The sequence below is a fragment of the Sorex fumeus genome, unplaced genomic scaffold, assembly GCF_029834395.1.
Source record: "Sorex fumeus unplaced genomic scaffold, SorFum_2.1 ptg000037l, whole genome shotgun sequence".
NCBI classification, from domain to species: Eukaryota; Metazoa; Chordata; class Mammalia; order Eulipotyphla; family Soricidae; genus Sorex; species Sorex fumeus.
The window spans coordinates 45,846,211-45,860,766 of NW_026606094.1; the positions used below are offsets into that span (position 1 = coordinate 45,846,211).

A 14,556-nucleotide genomic window follows, 5' to 3' on the forward strand; every position below is an offset into this window, starting at 1 on the left:
CTCTGGACTAAAATCTTCTGAATTTTAATAAGGGAATATGAAATACTATCAGTTAACTTGCAATATCACAGTTTTGACCAGTTTTTAATGTTTTTATTTATGTGTTTTATGAACAGATCCAGTTTATGAAGATCTTTTAAGTGAAAATAGGAAAATGATTACCAATGAAAAAATAGATGCCTACAATGAAGCTGCAGTCAGTATTTTAAATAGTAGTACCAGAAACTCTAAATCAAATGTGAAAATGTTCAGTGTTTCCAAATTAATTGCTCAAGAAACTATCATGGAATCTTTGGATGGTTTACATCTTCCTGAATCAAGCAGAGAAACTGTAAGTTTTCTTTTTTATGTCAGTCAATAGACTATTAATATCTAATTTCTTATAGTTTTATCATGTGACATCATAATAAGTAATTTAATTGTCTTAATTACTTACTGTTCTATTTAGATATCAAGGAGAAATTTTTCTTAAAGTTATAGTAAATATAGAAAAATAATATCTGAATTTTAAAGTCTAGAAGGGGAAAAATATATTGATTTACTGAATGCTGGAGCGATAGCACAGCGGTAAGGCGTTTGCCTTACACGCAGCCAACATGGCCGACCCCGAGTTCGATTCCTCCGCCCCTCTCGGAAAGCCCGGCAAGCTACCGAGAGTATCTCGCCCACACGGCAGAGCCTGGCAAGCTCCCCGTGACATATTCGATATGCCAAACACAGTAACAACAAAATCTCCAATAGAGACGTTACTGGGCCCGCTCGAGCAAATCGATGAACAACGGGAGGGCCTTTACCTTTACCTTTACCTTTACTGAATGGTAGCTATTCTTAACATATCTTATAAGAAGCTTATAAGTTCTCAGCATGTTCATGTTTGAAAACTACTGCTTTATTATGTTCCTATTGCCTTAAATCTTAAATTGACAAGATAAAGTTTCTTTGAAGACAACATTATTTTAATAGTAAAATTGTTCTTTCTTTATATTTCTTATACCCAAGCATTCATTATTCAGATATTTGTTCAATAGATACTGGATAAATTCAGATTGATAATTGAAAAGATCTTTAAAGTATTAAATTGTACTGAATAACTATATTTTCATACATCAATTTTCATGTGGAATTTCCAACAAATAATAATTTTATTAGTTACTGTTAAAATGGTGTGAGTGTGATCTCTTTTAGGCACATATAACCATTTTCCCTTTGAATATCTGGAAGAATAGTTCCATTCCTATTCTGCAAAACAGTTTCATATTTGCATATTTACATATTTCTTAAAATGAAGAATTATGGGGTTTTATTTAGGGCACCCGTGGACCCCATGGGCAGATTAAGAATATTGGGTTAGAGTTTATAGTGTAATGTCTGTAAGCTCTCCGGACACAGATCCTCCCTGAGTTTTTGGGTAAAAGATGCAAATTTCCAGTTAGTTAAGTATGTTAAATGCTTAGGCTGAAATAATAAAATATTTTGGCACTTCAGTGATACCTAAACCTTGAAGCTTTTATAAAAGCAGATTTTATTCAACCTTCAGTTAGCAGAATCTTGACTTCTTGCCTGGATATTTTTTTTTTTTATTTCTTTTTTTTTTCCCTTTATTTTATTTTATTTTTTTTTTAAGTTGTAGATTTACAATTTTTTGTGCTTTGGTTTCAATTATACAATGATCAGATACCCATCCCTCCACCAGTGCCCATTTTCCACCACCATGGATAATATCCCTCCCACCCCCATCCCCCCATCCCCCCTGTCTCTGTGGCAGGGCAATCCCCTGTGTTCTCTCTCTCCTTTTGGGTGTTGTGGTCTGCAAAAGAGGCATTGAGTGGCATACATGTTCAGTCCATAGTCTACTTTCGACATGCATCTCCCCTCCTGGGAGGATCCTCCAAACATCCTTTATTTGGTGCTCCCTTCTCTATCTGAACAGCCCTTTCCTCTAGGATACCCGGCTGGCCTCTAAGTTATGGAGTAATCCTCCTGGTGCTGATCTCAGCTATTCTTGGGTATTAATCTCATACTTTGTTACTTTATATCCCCCAGATGAATGCAATCTTTCTATGTCTATCCCTCTCTTTCTGACTCATTTCGCTTAGCATGATACTTTCCATATTGTACCACTTGTATGTAAATTTCATGACTTCATCTTTTCTAACAGCTACATAGTACTCCATTGTGTAGATGTACCAAAGTTTCTTTAACCAGTCATCTGTTCTTGGGCATTCAGGTTTCTTCCAGTTTCTGGCTATTGTAAAGAGTGCTGCAATGAACAAACAAGTGCAGATGTCACTTCGACTATACATTTTTGCCTCTCTGGGATATATTCCCAGGAGTGGTATTGCTGGGTCAAATGGGAGCTCAATTTCTAATTTTTTGAGAATCGTCCATACTGTTTTCCAGAAGGGCTGAACCAGTGGACATTCCCACCAACAGTGAAGGAGTGTCCCTTTCTCGCCACATCCACGCCAGCATCGGTTGCTTTTGTTCTTTTGAACGTGGGCCAGTCTCTGAGGTGTGAGATGGTATCTCATTGTGGTTTTGATCTGCATCTCCCTGATGATTAATGATGTAGAGCATTTTCTCATGTGCTTTTTTGCCATTCAGATTTCTTCTTTGAGAAAGTTTCTGTTCATTTCATTGCCCCATTTTTGGATGGGGTTGGATGTTTTCTTCTTGTGGAGTTTAACCAGTATTTTGTATATCCTGGATATCAACCCCTTGTCAGATGTGTATTCGGTGAATATCCTTTCCCATTCTGTAGACTGTCTTTGTATTTTGGTCACTGTTTCTTTGGAGGTGCAGAAGCTTCTTAGTTTAAGATAGTCCCATTTATCTATCTCTGTTTTCACTTGCCTGGATATTTTTATTGTGATGAAATCATGTTGACAATTCTGTATATTACATTAGAAACCTTAAGTTTGTATCATCCTAAAATGGTTCACGTAAAACCAAATGAAAGAAATAGTTAGCAAAGATTTATTTTTAGCAAGTTATTTTGCACTCTTTTTCATACCTAAAACTGGAACTGAATCTTAAGTGTTGTGATATCATTAGTGTTGAATTTTCTAGTTAAAATTCTTTAACCTTTGGGGCCAGAGAGATAGTACACTGGGTAGGATATTTGTCTTGCATGTGGCTGACCGTAGTTTGATCCCCAGTAGCCATGTAGTGCCAGGAGTAAGCCATGAGCACAGCCACAGGTGGCCCAGAAAGAAACAAGCAAAATAATTCTTTAACCTTTGGCATTTGTCAATACTTTTATTGGGGAACGGGGGGATGCTTATAGGTGGGGCATACTTTGCTGTCCTTAGTGCTTACTTCTGGCTTTTTGCTCAAGAAACACATCTGGGGTTCCAGATACCATATGTGGTGTAAAGGATTGAAGCTGAGTTGGCTACATGCAAGGCAAGCACCTTATCCACTAGTCCCAGTCAGAACTTTTTTTTATTTACTTTTTAAAATTTTATTGCATAACTGTGAAATAGTTACAAGCTTTCATGTTCAGGTTAAAATCACACAATGATCAAACACCCATCCTTCCACCAGTGCACATTCCCCACCACCAATATCACCGGTATACCTCGCCTTTCCCACCCTCCCCCTGTATCCATGGCAGACATCATTCCACATAATCTCTCTCTACTTTGGGGCATTATGGTTTGCAATACAGACCCTGAGAGGTTATCATGTTTGGTCCTTTATCTACTTTCTGCACACATCTCCCATCCCGACCGTTCCTCCAGCCATCTTTTTCTTAGTGATCCCTTCTCTATTCCAGCTACCTTCTCCCTTTTGCTCATGAGGCAGGCTTCCAGCTATGAAGCAATCTATCCGTCCCGTGTATCTACTATCCTTAGGTGTCAGCCTCATGTTATGTTGTTTTATACTCCACAAAGGAATGCAGTCCTTCTATGTCTGTCCCTCTCTTTCTGACTCTTTTCACTTAGCATGATAATCTCCATGTCTATCCATTTATAAGCAAAGTTCATGACTTCATCTCTCCTGACAGCTGCATAGTATTCCATTGTGTAGATGTACCAAAGTTTCTTTAACTAATCGTCTGTTCTAAGGCATGTGGGTTGTTTCCAGATTTTGGCTGTTGTGAACAGTGCTGCAGTGAACATATAAGTACAGATGTCATTTCTACTATGCTTTTTTGCAGCCTTGGGATATATTCCCAGAAGTGGTTTTGCGGGGTCATAAGGAAGCTCAATTTCTAGTTTTTGAAGCACTGTCCATATTGTTTTCCAGAAAGGCTGGGCTAGTGGGCATTCCCACCAACAGTGAAAGAGTGTTCCTTTTTCTCCACATCCATGCCAGCACTGGTTGCTTTTGTTCTTTTGAATGTGTGCCAGTCTCTGTGGGGTGAGATGATAGATCATTATTGTTTTGATTTGCATCTCCCTGATGGCTAGTGATGTGGAGCATTTTTTCATCTGCCTTTTGACCATTTGTACTTCTTTTTTAAGAGAACTTCTGTTCATTTCTTGTCCCCATTTTTTGATGGGGTTGGAAGTTTTTTTTCTTGTACAATTATACTAGTGTCATGTATATCCTGGATATTAACCGCTTATCAGATGGGTATTGGGTAAATATTCTTTCCCATTCTGTGGGCTCTTTCTGTATTTTGGTTACTGTTTCTTTTGAAGTGCAAAAGCTTCTTAAGTTTGATGTAGTCCCATTTGTTTATGTTTGCTTATACTTGCATGATCAGTGCTGTTTCATCTTTAAACATGTTTTTAGCTTCAATGTCGTGGAGAGTTCTGCCTACATTTTCCTCTGTGTACCTTATGGATTCATGTCTGATATTGAGGTCTTTATTCCACTTTGATCTGAGTTTTGTGCCTGGCATTAGACAGAGGTCAGCGCTCATTTTTTTGCAGGTAGTATTCAGTTTTCCCAGCACCACTTGTTGAAGAGGCCTTTCTTGTTCCACTTCACATTTCTTGCTCCTTTGTCAAAGGTTAAGTAAGTGGTCACATATTTGGGGGTCTGTGACAGAATATTCAACTCTGTTCCATTGGTCTGCAGGTCTATTTCTAGCCCAGTACCATGCTGTCTTAATTACGACTGTTTTGTAGTGCAGTTTGAAGTTGGGGAGGGTGATGCCACCCAACTTTTTCCCAAGGATTACTTTAGCCATTCCTGGGGTTTTATTGTTCCATATGAATTTTGGGAGTGCTTTGTCTATTCCTTTGAAAAATGTCATGGGTATCCTGATAGGGACCGCAATGAATTTGTATAGTGCTTTGGGCAGTATTGCCATTTTGATAGTGTTAATCCTCCCTATCCATGAGCAGGGGATGTGTCTGCATTTCCTAGTGTACTCTTTTATTTCTTGAAGAAGTGTTTTGTATTTTTCCTAGTATAGATCCTTCACCTCTTTTATTATGCTGATTCTGAGATACTTGATTTTCTGAGGTAGTATTGTGAACAGGATTGTTTTTTTAATATCTATTTCTTCTGTTTCGTTTTTTGTATATAAGAAAGCCATGGACTTTTTGGTGTTGATTTTGTAGCCTGCCACTTTACTAAACAGACCTATTGTTTCTAGGAACTTTTCTGTAGGCTCTTTAAGGTTTTCTAAGTATAGTGTTGTAGTCAGAACTTTTTAAAATTAAAGATCACAACCCATTAAGAGCTATAAAACTAGTGCTTTTTTTTAAAATTGTAGAATAGAATTATGTCAGAATGTATTCCAGTTGTTTCCTGTGTATGTTCTGGGTCACAATATGCAATGAAATTTTTATTTGGATTATAGCTTAAGAACTTTTAAAAACTCTGAACAAGCTATTATAGATTGAAGTAGTGTTTGTAATTGTATGAGTGTTTCAAAAATGGTAGAAAGAGTACAGAAGCATTTTGGTTAAGGTTCTGAAAAGTCAGTAGTATTCACAGGAGAAAAATCTGATGCGGAACACTTTACAGACAAGATAATAACCAAATAACTTGATTTGTTCACAGAGTGCAATGATTCTCATGAACGTCTACTGCAATAAGATTTTGAAGCCTGTAGATGGTTCCTGTTGTCAACCTCGACCTCCTCTTACTCTCATACAGAAGCTAGCTGCTTGTTTTTTCATTGTGTCTATTATTGGGTATTTAATTTTTTATATAATACATCGTAATGCTCATCGGAAGAATAAACCTTGCACTGATTTAGAAAGTGGAGAGGAAAAGAAAAATATCTTAAATGCGCCCATGTCTCCACTAGAAATACTGTTACAGTCTTTCTGCAAACTTGGCCTGATTATGGCTTATTTCTACATGTGTGACCGTGCAAATCTATTTATGAAGGAAAACAAATTTTACACACATTCAACTTTCTTTATTCCAATTATCTACATCTTGGTTTTGGGAGTTTTTTACAATGAGAATACTAAAGAGGTAAGAGCCATTTTTGTTTTAGCTTATGCCATGCCTTTTATTCCATTGCAGTCTCTACATTAAAGAATATCTATAATGCCAGAATATACAAACATTTATATAGAAAGGGACAAAGGAATATTATAATTATACCCCACTTATTGGAATTTGAATTCTTATTAATTGTTTAAAATAGTTTGAAAGAAAGTAATTTAACTTCTTGAAAGTTTTAAGAAGGCAATTGAAAAGTTGGTAAATAATGATGTATGGAAAAGATGTAATGACTTGGTATTGTTTTTCCTGTCTCAGGGTGGAGAAAGCTTATTTTATGAGCTTCAAATGTGATCTTTTATTAAGTGAAAAATATATTATTGCCTACACAACTGTATTTATATGTTACATAGACATATAACTATATGTTAGAACTTATATAATGTGGGTATTGCCCATAATTTAAATTTCCTATTTTTAGCGTTGCTGTAATTACAATATTTGTGTAACTCAGTGGTGTGCTTTATTTTAATTCTATTCAAGAAATAAATTTTTGTATGAGGATATTAACAAGTTCTTTATCTCCAGTGAGAGAGAATATGCTAGGAAAAATAAACCTAATAAGTTGTTTTTCCACCATAATAAAATTTAAGAAAATATCTTTTCTAACTGAAATTCTAAGATTTTTTCTTTCAAAAACTATAAATTGACAATTTTTAGGTTTGTTAGTACTATATTACATATAGTAATGTAGAATCTTAAAGGTGTATTATGTGTTTAAAAGATTGTTTATAATAGTTTTTATAATTTGTGCTGTATCTTAAAGAGTCTTATTTTATCCTTGATCAGTTAAATAAAATGACAGTCGTTTACTCTTTCACTGCTTTTCCTCCCAAGGTTCTTTTGACAGAAGCATTAATTTTTTATCATATTAGAAAAATGTGAATATACTAGACTGTCCAAATAATAGCTTTATGATAAATTTTAAAATAGATTTTGGTTCTTTTATACAGACTAAAGTATTAAATAGAGAACAGACAGATGAGTGGAAAGGCTGGATGCAACTTGTAATTTTGATTTATCATATCTCTGGAGCAAGTACTGTAAGTATTTTGAATTTAAGTTCAGAAAATATATGAAACAGTGACACTTAATTTCTGTGAGGGCAACAACTCTTGCGTTCTTTACCATTTAGAAAACCTATTTCTTGTGTATTCTTTGTGTTTCTATCCTTTCTCAAAAAATTATCTTTGAGAATTTTAAAAACAAAATAATTTTTTAAAACACATAAGACAATAATTTTTATATACTACCCTCAATTTTAATGTATTAAAAAAGGCTAAAAAGATATGTATTTCATGTCAACTTGTTGGTCAACTATTTTAAAATTATCAAGACATTTTATAGATGATTTAACTGCAAAAAAAATAACTAGAAGACTAGTTATCATAGAAAGAAATAAAATTGAATCAGTACATTTTATATTCTAACCTTTGATATATTTTAGGAAATTTGACCAACTCTTTTTATTTACACCTTAACGTTTAAACGAACTTATATTCTTCTTCTTACCCCAGTTTTCAGAGAACTGATACTTATGAGCTACCATTTTGGACTGTGAAAGTTATGTAGCATTTAATAAATATTTTCTACATGGAAAGGAAGGCACTTCCTTCTGTGCTAAAATAAAATCATTTTTTTCTTTTTCCTAAGGTGTCTTAAAAGATAGTATTCCCATGGTGGGAACATTTTGAATTTGATGGGGATAGCAGAATATAGTCAGACTTGAAACATTTCAGCTACATTATAGTTAAACAAAGATTTCTAGATTGAATTTAGGTAGTATCTAATAACTACATTTGCATACCTTTTTATACTGAAAATGCTAACTGATTTCTATAGAACACATCCTAAAATATTAAATTTTTATTTTGGGAACTACTTGACTGCTATATTTGCTAACATATAGCTTATTTCTGTAAACAGCATTTGAATCAATGACCAGTTGAGATGAGAAAGGAGTATTGCTCAGAAAGGATTATTTTGAAATTTCCATAATAGTAGTTAAGAAGGTAAATAATAATGGGTTTTTTCAGATATTCCTTATAATTTTAAAATAATCCTTTTCCTGATTATTTTTATTAAAATTGTGACTTATGAATGGCTTGTTTGAAGGGCAGAAGGTAGAGGAATAAAATACAATTTTTCACTGAAATATAGCTATGATAATGTGTATGTATAGCAGTAATAAAATTCCTGTAACAATACAGCTGAAGGAACATAGAGTGCTGGAACATAGAGTTTGGAAGAGCCAAGATAGTAAAAGAGATCTGAGGCAAGGAGAAATGGACATAAGTCTTAGTTCTAAGTCCAGTTCATAATTTGTGGGATGAATTTGGCAGATTCTCTTAAAAAGTAAGTGGAGATGAATATTGAATCTTGACTTAACCTCTGAAATGAATAAAAGTTGAATTAATTGGGGAAAAGGGGGGCTATTTTATTTAGAGGCCTAATTAATTGCTGACACATAAAGGGCAGAGTTAATGGCAGATTAAGTTTTCAATTCAGTGATCCCAACAGAGAATTGAATTATAGAAGGATGTATACAGTTGTGCATTCTTTTATAATCATTTGTCAAGTAGTGTTTTAATACATATTAGACTATACCTTATAGCATCCTAAATTAAACTATTTTTTTTTTTAAAAAAAACCCTGTTCTAGAAGGACATGCTTTTCATTAATAGTTGATTTGTTATGGATAATGAAGATACTTCAGTTCTTTTATATCGGGTGTTTGTGATTAAAAATTACCTGTATCTATATCAGCAAGCATTGTTACCACGGGCAGACGCCCATGGTGTGAATATTATTTGGGGCCAGTTAACTCCCAAGTTACAAAAGCATTGTATTACCTGCCTTCCTGTGTCCAAACAAAAAGGACATTGCTCTGAATTAACTATGCAAAAGGACTTACGGAGAAGTATCACTGTCATCCTGTTGTTCATCGATTTCCTCGATGGAGCAGGCCCCAGCAACGTCTCCTTCATCCTAGCCCTGAGATTTTAAAAAGTGCCAAATTCGAGGCTCTATTAGGGTCAGGAGAATGAGACCCATCATTGTTACTGGTTTGTGGCATATTGAATACGCCACGGGGAGTTTGCCAGACTCTGCCATGTGGGCAGGATACTTTTGGTAGCTTGCCAGTTTCTCCAGAGTAAGAACTAGATAAAAGCTTCCAGGAGCAGGGTTTTATAGTCTCTGGTTCATGGCTGTTGATGAGATTACACGGCGCCAGGGGTAGTTGGTGGGTGTAACACCTATATACTGGAAGATGGGGGATCTGGGTGGAGGAGGCACCAGTCCCAATCCGAGCAAGCTTGGAGATCTATGCTCCGGGTTCCACATACCTGGGTTCCTCTGCCGGTTCCTTCATGTGTGACACTTGTCAGAACGTGTGGAGAGTGGTCTTGAGCATGGCTGTGGCTGAAACCAGAGGTCTTCAGCTGCCGGGGCTCTGCTCGGGGTGGGGAGGGAAACTCAACCCACTCTCCTCCAAGGGACCCCGTTGAGGACAGCCAGGCACGGAGGCAGGAGTTCTCTTCTGGGAGCAGGAGAAGAAAAAAGCAATATTTGTAAGTTAACAAAGTGATAAACAAGGAGATAAAGGTGATTAACCAGTTGGGGAAGCAGAGAACAAAGAAAGAGGTTACAAATAAACACGGAGGAATGGGAGCACTATGATGAGAATAACCCAATAAACCTAAGTTCCCTGTGGCAAGGGAGAAAGGACAAACCAGTTTTATCCTACATCCAAGGTGCTTTGTAAAATTTTTAGTCTGGTGTTATGAGTTCTGTATCATACTATTTATTGTGATTTTGTTTCTGGGTGATAGCTGGCAGTGCTCAGGGTCTTCACCTAGCTCTTTGCCAGGCGTGACTCCAGGTTCTGCTCATAGGACTCGATTTGGTGCTGGGAATTGAACCTGGCAGGATTGACCACATGCAAGCTGTGTGTCTTATCTTGTACTAGCTCTCTGGTCCTGTGATATACTTTTAAATGATGGAACACAGTATATAGATATCTTTTATATTATTCTTGCCACTTCTCAGTTAATTTAAAATATCTTTACAACTTTGGGAAACATATAATGTGAAATTTATGATACCGAGAGTATCTCACCCACACGGCAAAGCCTGGCAAGCTACCCATGACATATTCAATGTGCCAAACACAGTAACAAGAAGTCTCAAAATGGAGACGTTACTGGGCCTGCTCGAGCAAATCGATGAACAATGGGAGGACAGTGACAGTGACAGTAATGATACTCTTATGTTGGTTTGAACCTGGAAAATTGTGATAATTGAGATTGAGATGTTCCAATTGAAATGTTCCAGCTGTGAAGCATATACCAGATTAAGCACGATATTAGAAATGCATTTTAAGTTCAAATACTTAGCATAAAATATATTTTATTACATGTTGAAATGATATTTTGGATATATTGAGCTAAATAAAAATGTATTTCTTAATTCACTTCTGGTTTTAACTTTTTAGATGTTCCAGTGGCCATATTTAATATTTTTGCTTGTTTGGTTGTATTGTTTTGGGGTCACACCCAGCAACACTCAGGGCTTACTCCTGGGTGTTTTTGCTCAGGGATCACTCCTGGTAGTACTTGGGAGAACAGATCTGGTGCTGAGGACTGAACCTGTGTCAGCTTGTAAGACAAACACCTTAACTCTGAACTGTGTCTCCAGCTCCATTAGCAGCCATATTTTAAAATTACCATGCAAGGACATAGTTTAAAATTACCATGCAAGGTCAAGGGCATAGCTCTAGTGGTAAAGCACGTACATCTCTCTATGTGTGGGAACCCGTGATCAATTTTCATCACTAACTTACCATCCCCACCCCACAAGAGCTACATGTTTCCTGAGTCCAAAGGCACATCAAGCAGCATGCATTCCCAGGCAGCAAACCATGAGGTTCACAACAGTCTGCTAAGAGTGACCCCTATAAAAACATCGCTCTGAGGCCAGGCATGTTGCTTCCAGTCATAGTGCATGCCTTTTATCTGTGAGACCAAGGATTTGATCCTGGTACCACCATCAATCAATTTTCTATGTGAATTATATTTTATTTCTACTTCGCTGACCTTACCTTAAAGACTTATATGATGAGTTAGATTTTAATTTTTTTTCCTTTTAAGGGGGAGGAGAGCTAGGGGGTCCCATCTGGCAGTGTTCCAAGCTTACTTCTGGTTGGCTGCACCTAGGGATCACTCCTGATTGGACTGCAGAGACCACATGGGATGCCAGGGATTGAACCCTGGTCAGCCACATACAAGGCAGATGCCATACTTGCTGTACTATCTGTATGACCCCTAAATTTCAACTTTTTATTAGGATAAATTTTAGAATAGTTAATCTGAGAGTGGGATATATTACTTTAGAGAATTTGTTTTCTTTTCTTAGAAGGTGCTGAGACAAATACTTAAGGGAATGTTTTAGAATACATTTACAAATTAGGAATATAGGTTTAGATGGGATAAATCCTGAGTTTCTTTCAGTATTTTTCGACCTTCATTGTGATTCTACTATTTTAACTCATTTATCAAAAATTTCATATGTTGAAATACGTTTTAAAAAAATATTGTCTGGGAGCAATAAGTAAAAACTCTGACATATATCCGTTTCCAACATTATTTTAATTATTTAATTTTGTCAACAGTTTTTGCCTGTGTACATGCACGTTCGGGTACTGGTTGCTGCATATTTATTTCAGACTGGGTATGGGCATTTCTCATACTTTTGGATCAAAGGAGACTTTGGAATCCACAGAGTATGTCAGGTAGGAATGCAATTTTTTCATTTCCTTTTTTTTTGTTTTTTGTTTTTTGGTTTTTGGGCCCTACCCTGTGGTTTGCTCCTGGGCTATGCACTTAGGGATCCCTTCTGGTGGGGCTCAGTGACCATATGCAGTGCCAGGAATTGAACCTGAGTCAGCTGCATGCAAGGCAAGTGCCCTTTCTGCTATACTCTTTCTGGCCTCTTATTTTCTTTTTCTTTCAGCATACTTCTGTGCTTAACTATTGAGTAAATATAATTATAAGACCATGAATAATTTGAATTTATGAAGTAGCACTTGATAGTTGTTTTATTTCTATACTCTGTTTAATAATTTGAGATAAATAATTCATTACTCCTGGAAGAGAAAATGTAATTTAGATGAATATGTAATAAAAAACATTGATACACAAGGGAGTACACTGAGAATTCACTTTAGTTTTGTAGAAATAGAAAGTTGTACAGGCTTATATATATGGTGTATTTTCTCTTTATTAAAGGTTAATATTTACGTTTGTACTGTAATATTAAATTTGTACTGTAAGCCAGGCAATTTCTGGACATTATTTTACAGGCCACTTGATGCAACCCTGAAGATCACAATCTTCATGTTTACAAAGAAACGGGCTGAGAGTAGAGTAGCTCTAAAATCAATCATCTCAAATTCTTTGTTTTTTGAATGACATCATACCGATGTATGAAAACTGTTACAGTATTCTCAAAGATACTTTCTAATTTGAGAAATGCTATTTTGTGTCTATGACAACTCTCAGTTTAATCCCAAATGGGGTGAATCAACATCAAACAGATGAAATGTATAACTTTTGTGGAGGTAATCTAATCTCTGCTTATAAACTGTAGCTCAAACCAAGGAAAGAGGTCTCTGATTCTTTCTTACATATCACAAGAAGACATTTGTAGTCAGAGGATAGCTCAGGCTGGTTTTGATGAGATTTTATTAACATAGTAATGCGTTTAGCGGTAGCACTGTCCCCCCGTTGTTCATCGATTTGCTCAAGCGGGCCCAGTAACGTCTCCATTGTGAGACTTTGTTGTTACTGTGTTTGGCATATCGAATATCGAAATATGCCAGGGGTAGCTTGCCAGGCTTTGCCGTGCGGGCGAGATACTCTCAGTAGCTTGCCGGGCTCTCCGAGAGGGGCAGAGGAATTGAACCTGGCTCGGTTGGGAAGGCAAACGCCCTACCGCTGTGCAATTAGTAATGCGTACATATTTTATATTTAATTATTCACAGGGATTATGGAACAAATGTAATTTCAGGAGTTAGTAAAATATAATTGTGCAGGTTTTGGTTTTTTATGTCTTAAGCTTTTATACATTGTTAGAGAGAAGCTGTCACTCTTCATGGCATACCCGCATTGAAAACCGTTTTCTTCTCCTTTTTCATAGGTCTTGTTTCGTCTCAATTTCCTGGTAGTAGTATTATGTATAGTGATGGATCGGCCCTATCAGTTCTATTACTTTGTGCCATTGGTCACAGTATGGTTCATGGTCATATATGTTACTTTGGCACTTTGGCCCCAAATAATACAAAAAAAAGCAAATGGTAAATATACTCTCATACTAATGTTAATGCATATGTTTTTTCTATATGCTAAATTTCTTTTTTCCTGCTAAAGTTATTATTGTGATATATAGCATAACTTTATGTCAAGATTTGACATTTTTTTCTTAAACATTTCTGGAAAGTTGCAGCTAAGTAGTTCAATTTAACAGTGCAAAATAATAATTTACATTTTCTCATGTGCATTTTGCCCTTTAAAAAATTTAATTTGAAAACTGGCTTACATACTAACTAATGAAGTCTTCCTGAACTATCTTGTACAGAGCCCAAATGAAAAGAGTACATGAGTGAAGGGGAAAGACAAGGCTCTGGCTCCTGAGTCCTGCTTTATTATTGGCAACTTTGCCTTATTTTTTATATTGAGATTTTGAGTAAATATGTATTTGCCAAAAAGACTTTTTACATCAAAGAACTTAAAAAGTTTTAATATAATTTCCTTTGTACACAGTGCTTCAAACTATTGTCAACTTGTTTTTATATATAAGGAAAACTAAGTACCAAAAGGTTGTCATTTTCAAATTTCATAATTACCTATGTTGAAAGTTACTGATAACTACATTTATTAGTGCATCCTCCTTAAGATCATATTGAAATACAAATGAGAAATATTTTTAATGTATTTAACTTTATTGAGCCAAATATTATAGATTAAAAAGTATTTTCTATTGACTTCTATTATAATACCAAATAATTTTTCAAGGAGGAGTTGAGCTTTAGCCTTTAATAAAGTCTGTTAGTGTCACTGTATGGTCTCTTTAATTTCTTTA

The 14,556-nt window shown here is 35.8% G+C and overlaps 1 protein-coding gene across 2 annotated transcripts in view; it reads left to right on the top strand.

Moving 5' to 3' along the window:
- The window catches only part of CASD1 (CAS1 domain containing 1), a 43,056-nt gene that overhangs the window by 18,348 nt on the left and 10,152 nt on the right, over window positions 1-14,556 (top strand). For both annotated transcript variants that reach the window (XM_056118318.1, XM_056118319.1), the window contains 5 exons: window positions 117-331; window positions 5,965-6,387; window positions 7,371-7,460; window positions 12,089-12,208; window positions 13,615-13,771. In XM_056118318.1, coding sequence (XP_055974293.1) covers window positions 117-331; window positions 5,965-6,387; window positions 7,371-7,460; window positions 12,089-12,208; window positions 13,615-13,771 — 1,005 coding nt within the window. The remainder of the gene's footprint in view (window positions 1-116; window positions 332-5,964; window positions 6,388-7,370; window positions 7,461-12,088; window positions 12,209-13,614; window positions 13,772-14,556) is intronic.